We start from the raw sequence: 16,708 nt of genomic DNA, 5'->3' as shown, positions 1-16,708 counted from the left end.
TCCGGCCCTGGTGCAGTCCCAGGCCCGGAGCGCGCTCAGGGTCCCGCCCCAGGCTGCAGGCCGCGTGCACATCGCCGGACCGGGTGGGACCGGACGCGCCGCGGGCTCCGAACCCAGCACACACGGCTCGGGCGCCCCGCCTCCAAGACCGCGACCCCGCAGGAGCGCTCGGCGGCCGCGCTGGCTCCGCCCACCCCCGCCCCGCCCCCGCCCCGCCCCGCCCCGCCGATGATTGGCAGCTCCGCCCGGGGGCGTGGCCTTGAGGCGCCGCGAGGGGTGCCGGGATGCGCCGGCAGCCTCCAGGCCTCGGCCCCGCCCCGTCCCGCCCCTCTGCCTGCCTGTGATTGGTGCTCTCGGCCCAGGGGGCGGGCCCGCGGCAGGTGGTGCGCGCGCCGTGGTGACGTCAGTCCGGGTGCGACCGCAGCCCGGCCAGGCCCTGGTGCGGGCGTCCCCGGTGTCACCGTCATGGCGGCGTCGCTTCTGCTGCGGGAAGGACGGTCCGCGGCGCTGAAGGTAAAGGGGAACCCGTGTAGGGCCGGGGCGTGGCGGCCTCACCAGCCGTCCCGGTGGGCGGTCGGCCCGCATGCGGGGCGCAGGAGAGGGCGCGGGGCGGAGGGGCGGGCCTGGGCCGGGCCACGGCCCCTTGGAGGAGGACCCCGGTCACCTGGGGAGCCCGGGGCGTGCGGGGCGGGGCGGGGCGGGGCCGGGCCACGGCCCCTTGGAGGAGGACCCCGGTCACCTGTGGAGCCCGGGGCGTGCGGGGCGGGGCGGGGCCGGGCCGCGGGCAGGTGCGAAAGCTCCCAGGTGTCAGGGGCCCGACCACAGCGTCTGCACCTCTGGTGTAGGCCGGGAGGGGAGGCAGGAGGGCTGACCTGGTCGCCTCCCCGGCAGCCCCGGGGAAGTCCGCTTACCTGACCCCATCCCTCTGTGAAAACAGGAAGGAAGGGCTTTCCTCTAACCCGGAGGGAAAAAACGTAAAGCCGTTTCACTGTATTTAAATTTTTAGACGTCTCTCGCTGCAAAAGCACCAACTCTTCATTGCAAAGAGGAGTATAGACGGCGGGGGGTGGGGATCTATTTCAGTTAGTCCTTGAAACACTTGGTTCTAGGGCACCTGGGGGGCTCGGCGGCGGAGCATCTGGCTTTGGCTCAGGTCGTGACCCCGAGGTCCTGGGATCGAGTCCTGCATCAGGCTCCCTGCAGGGAGCCTGCTTCTCTCTCTTTTTTCTTTCTTTCTTTTTTTTTTAGGATTTTATTTATTTATTCATGAGAGGCACAGGCAGAGGGAGAAGCAGGCTCCCTACAGGGAGCCCGACATGGGACTCGATCCCAGGACTCCAGGATCACACCCTGGACTGAAGGCAGCGCCAAACCGCTGGGCCACCAGGGCTGCCCAGGAGCCTGCTTCTCCCTCTAAGTCTCTGCCTCTGTGTGTGTCTCATGAATCAATGAATAAAACCCTTAAAAAAAAAAAACTGATTCCAAATGGTTGTTTCAGCTTTCATGTATACACAGAGGCATGCACTTGCAGTCATAAACGTAGAAAACACATTTTCCTCTTTGCATATGAAGGAGAGGCCCCTCTGCGGTATCTATATCCAGCTTCTAGAAGTGCCCAGCAGGTAATAGCTGTTAGTAAATACATGCTCGGTGAGTTATCAGTGATAGTTTGTTTTCCAATTATGACTTTTTTAAGATTTTATCTATTCATTCATGAGAGAGAGAGAGGCAGAGACGCAGGCAGAGGGAGAAGCAGGCTCCATGCAGGGAGCCCGACGTAGGATTCATCCCGGGTCTCCAGGATCACGCCCTGGGCTGAAGGCGGCGCTAAACCGCTGAGCCACCCAGGCTGCGCCCAATTATGATATATTGTAAACAGCTTGGAAGTAATCATTATTCATCCACATCGTTGTAAACAACCAGATAGTATTTCTTCTGCTTAGCTTTGTAAATACAGGAAAACATTTTACAAAAAGAATCAGTATTTTGTAGGCTAACACGTAATCGGGGACAACAAAAAACTGTGCACGGGAGAAACTGTTTTGACGTTTTCCTGGAGTTACATAGCTAATAGTGACTGTCCTGTGGTTATCTTTCTTGCAGCTTTTTTTTTTTTTTTTGTACTTTCAAAAATTTCTGTAATACATGTTATGGAAATGGTGATAACTTTACAATATACCATTTGGATGCTTAGTAATAACACATGGTATTTCTATGTTGTAATGGGTCCTAAGTGATGTTACCCTAAAATGTCCGTATTTGTTCATTCTTCTGTCAGATTATGCTCCTCGAAGCACGAGTATTTCGAGGACTTGCTTCCACGGTTTCTCTCTGTGTAGAATCAGGGAAGAGCGAAAAGGGACTGCCACCAAATCCCAAGAAGCAAAGTCCACCAAAAAGTAAGATTTTAATGATAGTCATAAGGAAAAGATAATGCAAAATAAATAAGTCTGTTTTCCAAACATGAAAAGTTTTACTGACCACATAATTTGATTCATCTCAAGCAGTGTCCAGATTATAATCAGAAATAACATCCATGCAGATTTTAGACCAAACACATCAGTAACGAAACAGTCTTTGACTTAGTCTTTAGCCCCAAACCAGTTTTGTCTGTTTTCTAAGTGCCTTACTCTAACACATAGCAAGGGGATACAGAGGGCAAAGGCTGGGGTGTGTAGATCGCCCTAGTATCGTACTGTAGCCCACACTCCCATGGTAGCTCTGAACCCCATCTTGCTTCCCCCAACTGTGGCTTTTCTCAGTGTCTCTGAAACTCACATGTGGCCTCCCGGGCTCTGGTTGGCCATAGCCCAGGGTTGTAGGCATCCTCTTATGACAGTAGAGAGGGAGTTAGGGCAGGCACCATTTTCCATTACAACTCACTTTGATGCAGCATGATATCTGTTCTGTGTCCAGCTCTTTCCATAGTAATTTTGACTGTTATTGCTGTTTTTTTATTTTTTTCCTCCTAAATACCAATGTAGCATATCCTCATGGAAAGAGAATAGAAAATGCAACAGTATATTTTTAAACACTTCTCTTGTGGGAATTTTATTTTCTACTCCCGATTCCTTACTAATGACTGATTACAGGGGTGCCTGGCTGGCTCAGTCAAAGGAACACATGACTCTCAGTCTCAGGGTTTAGTTCGAGCCCCATGTTACGAGTAGAGATTGCTTAAAAATGAAATCTTAAAAAAGAAAAAAAGTGGAAGATGTATATGTACAGTCTCTGAAAACCTTGACTTTCATATGTGGTTCAGAATGATAAGTTGAATTTATCTTATTTTCATCAATATCATTTCCTCGGTTTGAATATTTAAATATTTATAAATACTTAGATATTTTTTCGTTTTGTCGCTTCTTGGTATGCACACAAAAGCACTGGTAGGTTTCAGAATATTGGCCCATTGTGGCTTGCTGGCCCCCAACTGCCTTTCATGCCCTAAGCACATCATTGCTAGAGGCCTGAATTCAGCTCAGTTTAATTCTGTTTGACTCAGAATGTTCTGTTCTGTGTAACTCAGTCTGTATTGGCCTCACTTTTATTTCTTTTTAAGATTTATTTATTCATTCATGAGATACACAGAGAGAGAGGCAGAGACACAGGCAGAGGGAGAAGCAGGCTCCCTGCAGGAGCCCCATGTGGGACTTGATCCCAGGACTCCAGCATCACAATCTAAGCTGAAGGCAGATAGATGCTCAGCCACTGAGCCACCCAGGTGTCCCTTGCCTCACTTTTAAATCCAGTGTTCTGTCTCTTTCTTATGTTTTTAAATAGAGATCTTAAAAATTAGGACCCTTTTTTTTTTTTTTAAACACAGCCACAGTACCTTGATCACTCCTAAAAAATGTTTACAACCAGAGTGTCAGTTCAGTTCTGTATTATGCCCGGCACATTTTTGACATTCTTTCAGTGTTTACTGCTGATTGGCTGCATCTCATCACTAATGTTCTCGCTGTGTTTGGTGAATTTTAGTCTTGTCTCTGCAATCCTACATCATAGATTTATGAAACTGGACTAGTGGCTACATGAGTGGAATAGGGCACTTGGTCATGTGACAGTTTTGGGTGCAGGCATGAGACAGGAACACTGACCTGGGAGTTGGCCTTGGTAGGCTACTACAACTCCCAGTGTAGTTTCTGCCCCTGGAAACAGTTCCTCCCTGCCTGAGCAGGGCCAGCATGAGATGTGCGTCTGTGTCGTGTCCACCATAGAGTGCTTTCAGGTAGGAAGACAGAATGCTGAACCACACTGTCTTTAAGACACATTTCATTTGTGTCTTGTCATTTCAAAATAATTACAATTCTTGTATAAAGAGAAAGACGGGCGCCTGGGTGGCTCAGTGGTTGAGCGTCTGCCTTTAGCTCAGGTCGTGATCTCGGAGTCCTGGGATCAAGTCCCACATCGGGGTCCCTGCAGGGATCCTGCTCCTCCCTCTTCCTGTGTCTTTGCCTCTCTGTGTGTCTCTCATGAATAACTAAATCCCCCCCCCCCCCAAAAAAAAAAAAGAAAAAAAAGAATACTTCTAAATTGACATTTATGCAGGCCTCAGACTGGTTAAGTGTCGGACGCTGAAATGGCTTTTGCCTGCTAGTGGCACATTGTCAGGTCAACCGCTGTCAACTCTCAGGGGCTTAGCCCCAAACACTCAGTGTGAAAAGAAGCTCAAGTGGAAGCTTGCACACAGGGTGCTAAGCACTCACCCGTGTGCTCACATCTCTAGTCAGTGCCTGCCTTAGAGGCAGGACCCCAAGGTTACAGAACACCTGCCTTATGCCCTCCAGAGCTCCAGCTTCTGGTAGCACGTGCTTCCTTCCTGAGGAGAGCCCCCAGTGCAGAAACCAGAATCCAGGGTCTCTTTGTAGCCCCCCCTCCTGCAGAAGCGCCTGGCTCCCCTACTTTTTTTTTTTTTAAGATTTTTTTAAAATTTATTTATTAATGAGAGATAAAGAGAGAGAAAGGGAGGCAGAGGGAGAAGCAGGCTCGATGCAGGGAGCCCAACATGGGACTCGATCCTGGGACTCCAGGATTAGGCCCTGGGCGGAAGGCAGGCGGCCCTAAACCCCTGAACCACCACTGAGCCTTCCCCCTGGGCTCCCCTGGCTCCCCTACCTCCCCTACTTTGATGTTACTTTGAATCTAGGCACTAGGCTGTTTTGCAACAATCAGTACTAAATCATTGACTAGCTCCAGTGTTGCTTTTTAAAGAATCTGTCAAGAAGCCAAAGTTAATTATCCATTTCCAGTCCTTACTTCAGCTTGAAAAGTGAGAAATCTCTGGAAATAGGGATTTGTTGTATTTAATTCTAACCAACAGTGCGAGGCACTGTTCCAAGCACTCCATATATTATCTTATCTGGTCCTCAGAACCCCGTGAGTGGATACTATTAGTAACCCTGCATTATGGATAAGAAAGTAGAGAGAGGAGATCCATGAGCTGCCTGAGGTCACACATAGGTCAGTAGTGGAGCGAGACGTGAACCCCAGCGGTGAGGCCCCACCATCTGTACTTTTAATCACTGTGCTGTCTTGCCTCTGGAAAACAAAATCTTGATTCTCGTGTATTCATTAAAAAAAAAAATCACTTAAAAAAAAATCACTTTATAGTCCTGTACATGTAAAAAAAAAAGTTTTAGCATGTAAAAGTTGAGTATTCTTTCATGTCGTCAAAATATGCCTTTGTTTTGGAGTGTGCTTTGTTTCCAGGATTAGTTTTGTGACCCAGTGACAGGATATGAAAGAATTCTAAGATGGCTAATCTATTTCAAACACCAATACATCATTTTTGCTTTGATAGGGAGGCCGCTAGGGATGCCCTGGTGGCTCAGTAGGTAGACCACACGATTCTTGATATCAGGGTCATGAGTTTGAGCCCCACTTTGGGTGTAGAGATTACTTAAAATCTTTTTTTTTTTTTTTTTTTTAAGATTTTATTTATTCATGAGAGACAGAGAGAGAGAGAGAGAGAGAGGCAGAGATACAGGCAGAAGGAGAAGCAGGCTCCATGCAGGGTGCCTGACGTGAGACACAATCCTGGGTCTCCAGGATTAGGCCCTGGGCTGAAGGCAGCGCTAAACCGCTGACCCACCCAGGTTGCCCACTTTAAATCTTTAAAAAAGAAAAAAAAAATAAATAAAAGCTTTGATCAGGAGATCACTAAAAACTTGAAGGTCATGCCCTCACTTTTCAACTGAGCTGAAAAGATTCGGGAAGTGGAAGTTGTTTTGAGAAGAGATAGAGAAGCAGTAAGATTTGTCCCGGTGCTGTTACTGGTATTCATAGCCCTTAATTGTGTGTAGGCTGATATGGTCATTTGTATGGTCTCTGACAGAGTAGAAACAGTCCAGGAAAGTCTTCGACTTGTGCAGTGTGATGTGCCTCCTCGGTTGACTTAACTTAGGTAGCGTGGTGTTTTCATATACTTGTTTTTCAAGGAAGGTCAGCATCAAACTAAAACATAGAGTATATGGGCATCCTGCCTCTAGGTGAAAGTAAGGGACCTCATGAAAACAGACTGGTAAGGTCATAAGGGGAAAGCCATTGTTCCTCTGCATGATGAGCCTGTTTTCACGGTGACGACATTCTGCTCTGCACGGTTGAATGCAGACGTGATCTGCACCCTGGCACTCTGGAACAGCAGTTACTAGCGGCAGCTCCAGATCATTGTGGCAGCTTCCTTCTGAGTCACAAGAGGACACTGGGCCCCTGCTGCAGTGGGTCAGAAATTGGCTCTCATTAAAAATTAGCAAAATGCATCAGTCAGAGAAAGACAAATATCGTATGATCTCACTCGTATGTGGAATTTAAGAAATAAAACAGAGGAGCACAGAGGAGGGAGGGAAAAGTAAAACAGGATAAAATCAGAGAGGGAGACAAAGCCTAAGAACCTTAGGAAACAGAGAGGGTTGTTGGAGGGCAGGGCCTGGGGGGATGGGGTAACTGGGTGATGAGCATCAAGGAGGGCACGTGATGTCATGAACACTGGGTGTTATATAAGACCGATGAATCACTGACCTCTACCTCTGAAACCAATGACACATTATATGTTAATTAGTAGAGTTTAAATAATATTTTGAAATTTTTTTAAAAAGCATTACTATGTTTTAGTCTATTAGCCTTTCTGTGGAACTCTTCAGTAATTTAGCATGAATAAAAGAAACCTTAAAACATTCTTATTACATATTACAGAAATTTTCTTTTCAAACAGAATTTCTAAATGATACCACTGTTAATCCCATTTGAAATTTTCTTTCCTTTTTTTTTTTATTAAAGATTTTATTTATTTATTCTTGAGAGAGAGAGAGTGTGTGTGTGTCAGAGACACAGGCAGAGGGAGAAGCAGGCTCCATGGTGGGAGCCCGACATGGGACTCAGTCCTGGGTCTCCAGGAGATCCCTGGGTGGCGCAGTGGTTTAGCACCTGCCTTTGGCCCAGGGCGCGATCCTGGAAACCCGGGATCGAGTCCCACATCGGGCTCCAGGTGCATGGAGCCTGCTTCTCCCTCTGCCTGTGTTTCTGCCTCTCTCTCTCTCTCTCTCTCTCTATCATAAATAAATTAAAAAAAAAAAATCCTGGGTCTCCACCTGGGTTGCCCTTCTTTTCATTTTTAATAGATAATAAATCAACCTATAATGTAGTTTTGGTAACTTATTTGCAATTTAAAAAATCTCCACAGCACTTTTTTTTTTCTTAATATTTTATTTATTTATTCGTGAGAGACAGAGGCAGAGGTAGAAACCGGCTCCACACAGGGAGCCTGATGTGGGACTCGATCCCAGGTCTCCAGGATCATGCCTGGACCAAAGACAGCGCTAAACCACTGAGCCACCTGGGCTGCCCTCCACAGCACTTTTTGGAAGATTCAGGCATTGTAATTTTTGTATTCAAAGCAGCATATATAAGATATGCCTATTTTAACTTAACTTTTCATTCTTGGAAAATTCTGACCCCACATAAACATGGATGAATGATACAGGTGAGCAGGCTAGGAGGTTGTAGGGGCCATTAGGGATTTCTGAGCTGATTTAGGTACAGCTGAGAGAAATTCAGTACATGTACACTCTTTTCCTCTTTTTTTTTTTTTCTTTTAAGATTTTATTTAAGAGACAGATAGCAAGAGAGAGCCCAAGTGAGAAGAGGGAAAAGAAGCAGGCTCCCCACAATTCCCAGATTATGACCTGAGCCATAGGCAGAGGCTTAACCTGGGTGCCACCCAGGCGCCCCCCTTTGTCCCATTTTTAGGTTTAACATGATCCTAGAGCTCTGTGTGAGTTCTGAGAGTTAGCTGCCTCGGCACCTGCTCCGCATTTAGAATGCAGATTCTGGACTGGCATGTAGCCACGGAATCACATGGCATGGAGGAGGTACTACTGCTCCTGCTGATGGTGCTGGTGGAGGTGAAGGTGGTGGTGGAGGTTGGTGGGGTTGGATGTTGGAGGTAGTAGTGGAGGGGGTGGTCGAGATGGTGGAAGTGGTAGAGAGATGGGTGAGGGTGGAACTGGGGGTGATAGGTGTGATCCTAGGTGTCCGGGGGGTCCTGGGAGTCCTGGGATCAAGCCCTGAGTCTGACTCCCTGCTCAATGGGGAATTTCCTTCTCCCTCTGACTCTGGCCCTACCCCTGCTCATGTTTGCTCACTCTGTTTTTCCCTCAATCAAAATATTTTTGAAAAATAATAATTGAGTCTAAAAAAAATGCAAGGTTTTATATTAGTACTCTTCTCCCCTCCCCCCATTTTAAAACCTGTTGTTTCCGATGATAGACACATCAAGTTATTTTAGAATTTTTTGGTCATTAAACTTTTCTCTGGCTAAAGAAGCCCCCAGATGACTTGTGATTTTAAAGGACTTTTCTTCCACTCAGGGCATGTTCATTTGTATGACATCATCCCCACCCAGTGATCCCTAGCACTCACACATGTATGTGCACACTCAGATACAAATGAGGCTCTTGTCCCTGCTCTGCTTTGCCGTTTTGTTCATAAGGTTAAGGTTCATCCAGTATGAATGGCTTTCTTTTTTTTTTTTTTTTTTTTTAATTTTTATTTATTTATGATAGAGAGAGAGAGAGAGAGGCAGAGACACAGGCAGAGGGAGAAGCAGGCTCCATGCACCGGGAGCCCGATGTGGGATTCGATCCCGGGTCTCCAGGATCGCGCCCTGGGCCAAAGGCAGGCGCCAAACCGCTGCGCCACCCAGGGATCCCATGAATGGCTTTCTTAATCTTTGAAGATCTTTGTAAAGATTTAAGAAATTACGATTTATAAAATGTATAATAGTCACTTAGAAATCTCTTTATAGCTTAACTGTTTGAAACTTGGATGAAATAGTTTAAAAATTATCAAAGAAGCCCTCATTGTCAAAAGTGGAGACAAGTTTGTTACTTCTGTCAGTAAAAATCCCTGTTTTTTAAATATTTTGGCTGCAAAGAAAAACATCTGCATTTCTTACTGTTCTCTGTCGTGTGGCTTGGCTTTGACCTACAAGTGCATTCCCAGGAAACATTTCTTAGGATGAGTACATTGAAGATTTTATAATAACAAGTTGTTAGTAATAAAATGTGAGTTACTGATGAATTTAGATTGTTTTGCAAAATATTGAAAATAATATTCCTCTTTATGCCATTTCCTAGATGTAGTGGAACGAAAGGAGAGGGGCAGGCTACTCGCCACCCCAACCGCAGCCGAATTGTCTAAAAACTTGTCTTCACCCAGTTCTTACCCGTCAATTGTGAATCGAGGCAGGGTGGTAGCTAGCCCTAGCACCAGTCCCGATGATAGCATGCCATTCACAGATGAAGGGCTTCCAGAGTTTTTATCAAGAAAGACTTTGGTAGAGTTTCCTCAAAAAGTTCTGCCTCCATTCAGAAAACAGGGTTTGGATGCAAAAGTTCCTCAGGAGAGCAAAGGAAGGACAAATGATTCATCATCATCTTCGTCATCTTCAACATCTTCGTCCAGCTCCTCCAGTTCAGACTCCTCCTCGGATTCAGAGTCTGACGAGGAGGGTGATGCCTCCAAGGTTGATCCTCAGATGATGAGCAGGGGCAAAGAAGGGCTTCCGACACCACAGGCCCCCCGTTCCCCTGAAAGTAGAGCCTCCAAAATTGCAACAGCAGCAAGAGAGAAGATCCGGTCACAGCAAGTGCAGCCAGATCTCAGCCCTTCAGAGAGGCCCCGTCAGGCAAAGAAGAAAGGGCCCACCGTGAAGCCATCAGAGGACAGAAAAGATGCTAAACCAAAAGCTACAACCCCCAAGTTACAAGCAGATAAAGAGATTGTGAAGCAAAATATAAAGGAAAAACAAATGGAGAAAATACTTAGATCAAGTGAAAAAGATCAAGAAAGCCAAAAGCCACTTGAAGTTAAAAAAACCTTCCCTGACCCCACAAAGTCAGGATTGTCTACACAGCCAGATGTCAGCCCAGCACCTGGGCAATCGACAGAAAGAACCAGAGCGGCAGGACAGCTGCAAGCATCTCCTGATTCCAGAGAAAGACATTTTGAAAAGCAAGTACTGGAAGGTGACGGGGAGGTGGCATTTCCCCTACCCGACAAGGAAAATGCAGGGAAGCAGGTAACGGGAGGAGTCTTGGAGGCTAAAGAGGAGATTTTGGAAGATCAGACGCCACTGCAACATCCAAAGCCAGTTCCTGCCCCTGATGCGGGTGTGTTCAAGCAGAAGACCACAGGTCTGGAGCCTGAGGGGAAGGACGGGACAGCTGAAGACGCGGCGCCAGGCCTGCAAGAGCAGGACAACACACCGGGTATACCTTCCCTTGTGCCCTCTTGAGAACCTCCTTTCCTGTGCGGGTGGTGGGCCTCTGGAGGCCCCTGCGGGGTGAAGACGTGCTCCAGTTAGTCAGACCCCGCAGGAGAAGTCTGCCCCCTTCCACGGCCGTAATTGTGATGACACACAGCCGAGGCACAGCCCCGGGGCCCTGGATGTTTCCTCTGCACTGGAAGCGTGTTACCTGGGCACTCCCCACCAGCCCACAACCAGTGCCGTTTCTGCCCTCGGGCAGTTCACATCCTCACCCTTAGCCTCGGAGGCTGTCCTCGGAGGCTGTCCACGTGTCTGTTTGGTGAACTTGCAGAGCCTCCTCTTGGCGGAAGGGGTCCTGTGTGACCCCAGAGGCCGTGCTCACCCCCACTGGGAGGGTCTTCTGGGCGACTACACTGAGCAGTGCTCTTAGATTCCTCAGGTCCGAGGGGACATCCACATGTTAGGAGAGAGACCAGTCAGTAACACAGGGACAGCCAGGAGCAGCTTCAGTCTTCTTTCCACTGGATGACGTTTCCTTCTCTGGTTTCCCCAAAAAACACAATGGGCGGCTTTGTTTTTCTATACTGAATTTTTATGAAGGGCTACTTCGCGGTCATAAACGTTTAGTGTTTTATTCCTACTATGCTACCGTCTGGCAGTGCCCTGAAGTTTAGAAAGGGTGTGTGCTGTAGGTGGGCGGTGGCCAGGCAGTAAGGGAGGGCTCTGGGTTCAGAGCCTGGCTCCGCAGAATATCTGTAAAATGCATTACTAACAAACCCAGCCCCTTCCTGTTGGCTCTGTAGTCCTCCTAAAGCCTCTCCTTGCCTGATTTCCACTACGTGCTAATTGTTGTTACTGGTTGTGTGTTATGTGGACAGAATTTGTGTTTTCTTCCCTCCGTTTTCTCCCTCTTTCATTAATATGCAAAGTGCCTGCAGTTTCCAGACTGGTCAAGAACCCAAGAACCGCATTTCCTGAGCCTACTGTTTCACTCATCCTGCCATAAATTGGAGAGGAATACCTAAACCTTTAGGACGACGACAGGGTCCACATTGCAAACCATTTTGAAAACAATTTGCTTCTAATTTTTCACGGATGTGTTCTTTTTCCCACATTCCTTGTGCCTTTCGGAGGCTACAAGCACCACCGCCCTGGAGCACAGCCCACGTGTCGGTGTCCCGAAGCAGTCGTCCTCGCTCCTGCCACCTGGCTTCTTGTCCCCTGACGGGATTGATTTTCATATGAGTTTTCTGAACCCACATGTCCCTTCAGTTACCACGCTCCCTGTATCTGCTTTGAAGATGTGCCTACACCATGGGGAGTCTCTGCTCTTTGAGATTGGAAAGGTGTCAGCTCTGAATAAGACATCATTTTTGTTTAATACAACTAAACACATGAAAAACAAAGCTTTGATATGAATTTAAGTAGGGGCACTATTTAGGTTATTTTTTGTGCAGCTCAAGTAGGAGTTGAGAGAGCCCCGATGGCAGAAGCCCAGGATCAGTAGGCACTTCACCCCACCCTCCACCTGCCGCCCCACATGCCACACCTCCCGTCCTCTTACGCTGCATGTCACATGGCAGGAGAGTGATATTTCTTTTGCTTCAACCACACACTTTTTTTTTTAACCACACACTTTTAGTTCTTCGACTACCATTCTTTTTCACGTAAAGAAATAAAATCTAGTTTGTATATTTTAGTCTGAATCTAAAGCATACGAACAACTTTTTCAGAAAAAGTTGAAAACTATACACCTTGTTTCCATTTCCCCTTAAGTTGGTATTAATGTTATTAAAACAGGGTCTAATTTTCTTGTACCCAGAGACTTATTAGAAGGCTCACTTAAGCTTCTGCTTTTGAAAATTGTTTTCTATAAGTGGTTTATTTCTATTATAAGACAGATTTCTAATAGATCAGGGTTTTTTTCCTGCATCTTTAAGTGGCCTGAAAGTCCCTCCATAATTGTTATAGGCATTTTCAAAATTCTGCAAAGTACAGGATCTAGAAGTGTATGAAGTAAGGTGTTAAGACATCTCGTAAAAACCATCATGTTGCTCCCACTGTTAAGGCTTTGTGTTTCAGAATCCATTTTCAGCTAATTCCTTTATTTTGCTTCTGAGGATCCTGTTGCTTTCACGGGGCTTTTCATTACTAATTAGACAGTTTATTATTTCAGGTAGGGTTTGTGTGACAGATGCTAGATGCTCGGGTGTTTGTGAGCTGAGCCCTGCAGAGGCGCTTCCTGTCCCGTGTTCTCACGGCCTTGCTTTTCCCCACAGAGCCTGCTCAAGCCGAGCCGTTCGACAACACCACGTACAGGAACCTCCAGCACCACGACTACACCCCGTACACCTTCTTAGACCTCAACCTGGACCTGTCCAAGTACCGGATGCCTCAGCCCTCTTCGGGTCGGGAGTCGCCTCGCCACTGAGCGCTCCCCTTGAGAGAGTAAACCTATCGGTGTCTGGGCTACAGAAATAAAATCCGCTCCAGCCATGAGGCCTGACATGTATAATCAGTGTCCCTTTTACGGGAAATGGTGAATTAGTTTATTTAACACCCATTTAGAAACATCTGTGCACAAGGGATTTTTCTCCCGTGAGCCAGAACCTCAGAAAATTCTAGGCACTTTCCATCACTGTGATCCCACTATGTCGAGTCCCTGGTCAGTTTAATGTTAGTCTCCCTTACCAGCTAAGTGTTAATAAATGTAATGATAACTTCTAATTTGGTAGAACGCATTCTCGATAAAGCGAAAGTAGGAGTTTTACTGATTTTAACTATGGTACTGCAAAAGAATTGTAACATTAAGTTCTAGCACTTTGAACAGAATCCTTTTGTTCACTTGAATTCAGGATTAGATGTAAACTCAGGGAAGTTTTCAGCAGTGGCATTAGGGAGCCATGGAAGTTTTGTAGGGCCCAGCAGAGCAGCACTGTTTCCAGGTGGCCATGGTGGACTCTGCGCTGTTTTAGCTACAGTTTCTGGGTTGGCTGAGTAACCTTCCAACACTCATGATAACGTTACTCACGCACCTGGGGGCATAAGTGGTGTGAACAGGCTCAAGTGTGTGTGGGGGGGTGTCTCTGTGCTAGCACCCTGTGGGGACGAAATAACCGATTCCTGGAGGACGTAACAAGTCGAGGTGACGTTACTCCCCATCGCACAAGTGAAGATGGAAGCTGGGGCCATTGGTTAGGGTGGCGCCACTCAGCCTGGCGGGGAAGGCCGCCCACAAATCCGTGTCCTTTTCATGGTTTGCTTTGTTCTCCCACGGCCCCTGTTTATGGGTCCAAACGCCTGGGCCTTCTCTCACTTCATTTGGAATCCAGTCCCTGGCCTCAGTATGGTGTATTTGTTATTATGGTTCATGTTTCTGTAATCCTGCGCTGCTTACATTGAGTTAGAGCGCCGAGATTGAACACTACTACTGTGATCATCTGCCTCGGGTTTTATTACCTCCTAGAGGCTTAGCACCTCGGTGAGATTCTCCTTATCACATTTTTTTATTATTATTATTACAAAAGTCCTAAAACCACATTGCCCAAAAGAAAGGAAATGAGAAATACAACGGTGCCAACCCCGCCGTGACTAACCTGTCCCATGCCTGCCCGGTGCTGGGGCTGCGGATAGACGGTGCTCTTGGCAGTTTTCTATCCTGCTGGGTGTTTCTGTGTAATAGCCAGCTTCATGGACTAACCACTGAGACCTGTGTGGCGTGTGGGGTTCGTGGGGCGGGGTGGCGTAGGGTGGAGTGCAGAGTTGCAGTGGGTTTCCTCGGACTGCTCCTGCCATGGGGTCCTGCAACTCCGGAGCGAACAACAAGTACAAGTATATTTCCATGTGCGTGAAGCTTTTCCCTGGGAACCAGGACTATTAGTTTATCCTCCAGTCTCCAGGAGTTGGCTCCCTCTCCTCTGTCCCCCAGGAAGGCTTGAAAGCAGACACAAGGGGCACCTGGGAGGCTTAGTCAGTTGGCCACCTGCCTTTGGCTCAGGTCATGATCTCAGGGTTTTGGGATTGAGCCCCATGTTGGGCTCCCAGCTCAGTGGGGAGTTGGCTTCTCCCTTTCCCCCTGCTGGTGCTCTCTCTGTCCAATAAAATTTAAAAATTAAAAAAAGCCAAAATGAGCGGTGTCAGCCATGGCTGTGCTTGAAAGACCTGCCATGGTGCATCTGCTAGCAGCATAACTGTTGCCCATGGAGCACAGTTTTCAGATGTGTGCTAGTGCCCGTGCTCTCTTAGCAAGCACTGCCAGAAACATTGATGTGACTATTACTCATGTTGTGTTTTGTATTGTTTCCCTAAGATGGATTTCCAGAACCCAGTCTGATGAATCACATGTGATTCACAAACATTTTTTTTTTAAATATTTGGGGGGAGGGTTTTTTTTTTTTTAATTTATTTATTCATGTTAGTCACAGAGAGAGAGAGAGAGAGAAGCAGAGACACAGGCAGAGGGAGAAGCAGGTTCCATGCAGGGAGCCCAATGTGGGACTTGATCCCGGGTCTCCAGGATCGCTCCCTGGGCCAAAGGCAGGCGCCAAACCGCTGTGCCACCCAGGGATCCCTGATTCACAAACATTTGTGTTGCTTCCATTTCCACAAGGTTTTTACTTTTTTAAAATTTTTATTTATTTTTTAATATATTTAATACCTTTTTTTTTTAAGATTTTATTTTTTTCATGAGAGAGAGAGAGAGAAGCAGGTCCCATGCAGGGAGCCCGACATGGGACTTGATCCGGGAACTCCAGCATCACGCCCTGGTCCAAAGGCAAGCACTAAACCGCTGAGCCACCCAGGGATCCCCTTTTTTTTATTTTTAAAATATTTTTTAAGATTTTGTTGACAGAGTGAGCAGGGGAGCTGCAGAAGGAGAGAGAATCCTCAAGCAGACTCCTCACTGAGCGCAGAGCCCAACATGGGGCTCAATCTTATGACATTGAGGTCATGACCCAAGCCGAAACCAAGAGTTGGACACTCGATCCACTGAGCCATCCAGGTGTCCCTCCACAAGGTTTTTTGTTGTTGGTTTTTTTTTTTTTCCTCTACGGGGTTTTGAAACCAGTTTAATATGTTTGAGTTAAGCAAGGTAATTATTGTTTTGTGTTTTGCCTGTCACCTGAATTCTAGCATCCTTCTAGACATTTGTTCTTTTACACCTGTTACAAATAAACACCCTCAGGCTGGAGGGGATGGTACATGAAGCATAAGTCTGTCCCTCGCTTATTGTGAATTCTTGTCCTAATGTTGACTGGCAGCCAGTTCATAACTGAAAACCAGAAGAGTGTTGTGTGACTTTTATGATTCTGCTTCCAAGCACGTGCTTTGTGTTTGAAAGGTTGGTGTTGTCCTGCCTGTCTCCACTAGCATCCGCAAACCAGGGAGGTGCTCCTCGGCTCTGAGGTCGCCACCAGCACCATCTGGCCGTGGCCCCATACCTTGCACATAGGAAGCACCCACATCGGGCTCCCTGCACGGAGCCTGCTTCTCCCTCTGCCTGTGTCTCTGCTTCTCTCTGTGTGTGTCTCTCATGAATGAATAAATAAAATCTTTAAAAAAAAAAAAAAGAATTTACTACACCCTAAGGGATGACACAATACAAAACCATTGCTTCCCATAAAGCAGAGCCAGCTGGCTTTCGATGAAGGACCAGATAGGAAATCATTTGGGGGTTTGCCACATGCAGTCACTACTGCAGGGTCTTTTTTTCTTACAACCCTTGAAAAAATGGGAAGCCCATTCTCAGTCTTCGGCCTATCACAATGACAGAGAGCAGGGGTTTCCCAGGGGCTGTGGGATTGAAGGGGCTGCTGTAAGCCGCTTAATACAAGGGCCCACTAGACCTTCAGATCACTGGTGCATTTCAGGTACTCAGCACCCATGCTTCTACCGTGTTCTCTCCCGACCACCTTTCTTTACCCTCCTCCTGTCTTTATTCTA

General features: G+C 47.2%; 1 protein-coding gene across 2 annotated transcripts; it reads left to right on the top strand.

Annotated features, from left to right (window-relative positions):
- The first annotated feature begins 373 nt into the window (after positions 1–373).
- NDUFV3 (NADH:ubiquinone oxidoreductase subunit V3) lies at positions 374–15,972 on the top strand. Of its 2 annotated transcripts, XM_025983354.2 has the most exons (4): positions 393–513; positions 2,279–2,399; positions 9,633–10,766; positions 13,045–15,972. In XM_025983354.2, the coding sequence occupies exons 1-4, from the start codon at positions 466–468 to the stop codon at positions 13,194–13,196; spliced, it is 1,455 nt and encodes a 484-aa protein (XP_025839139.2). In that variant the 5' UTR covers positions 393–465; the 3' UTR covers positions 13,197–15,972. The 2 variants fall into 2 exon arrangements, with proteins under 2 accessions (XP_025839140.1, XP_025839139.2); XM_025983355.2 differs by lacking the exon at positions 9,633–10,766 and having other exon boundaries at positions 374–513.
- The last annotated feature ends 736 nt before the right edge of the window (positions 15,973–16,708 follow it).

The sequence above is a fragment of the Vulpes vulpes genome, chromosome 15 (assembly GCF_048418805.1).
Source record: "Vulpes vulpes isolate BD-2025 chromosome 15, VulVul3, whole genome shotgun sequence".
In the NCBI taxonomy this organism is placed as follows: domain Eukaryota; kingdom Metazoa; phylum Chordata; class Mammalia; order Carnivora; family Canidae; genus Vulpes; species Vulpes vulpes.
Note: the sequence above shows the minus strand (reverse complement) of the source record. Positions and strands in the feature narration are given on the sequence as shown.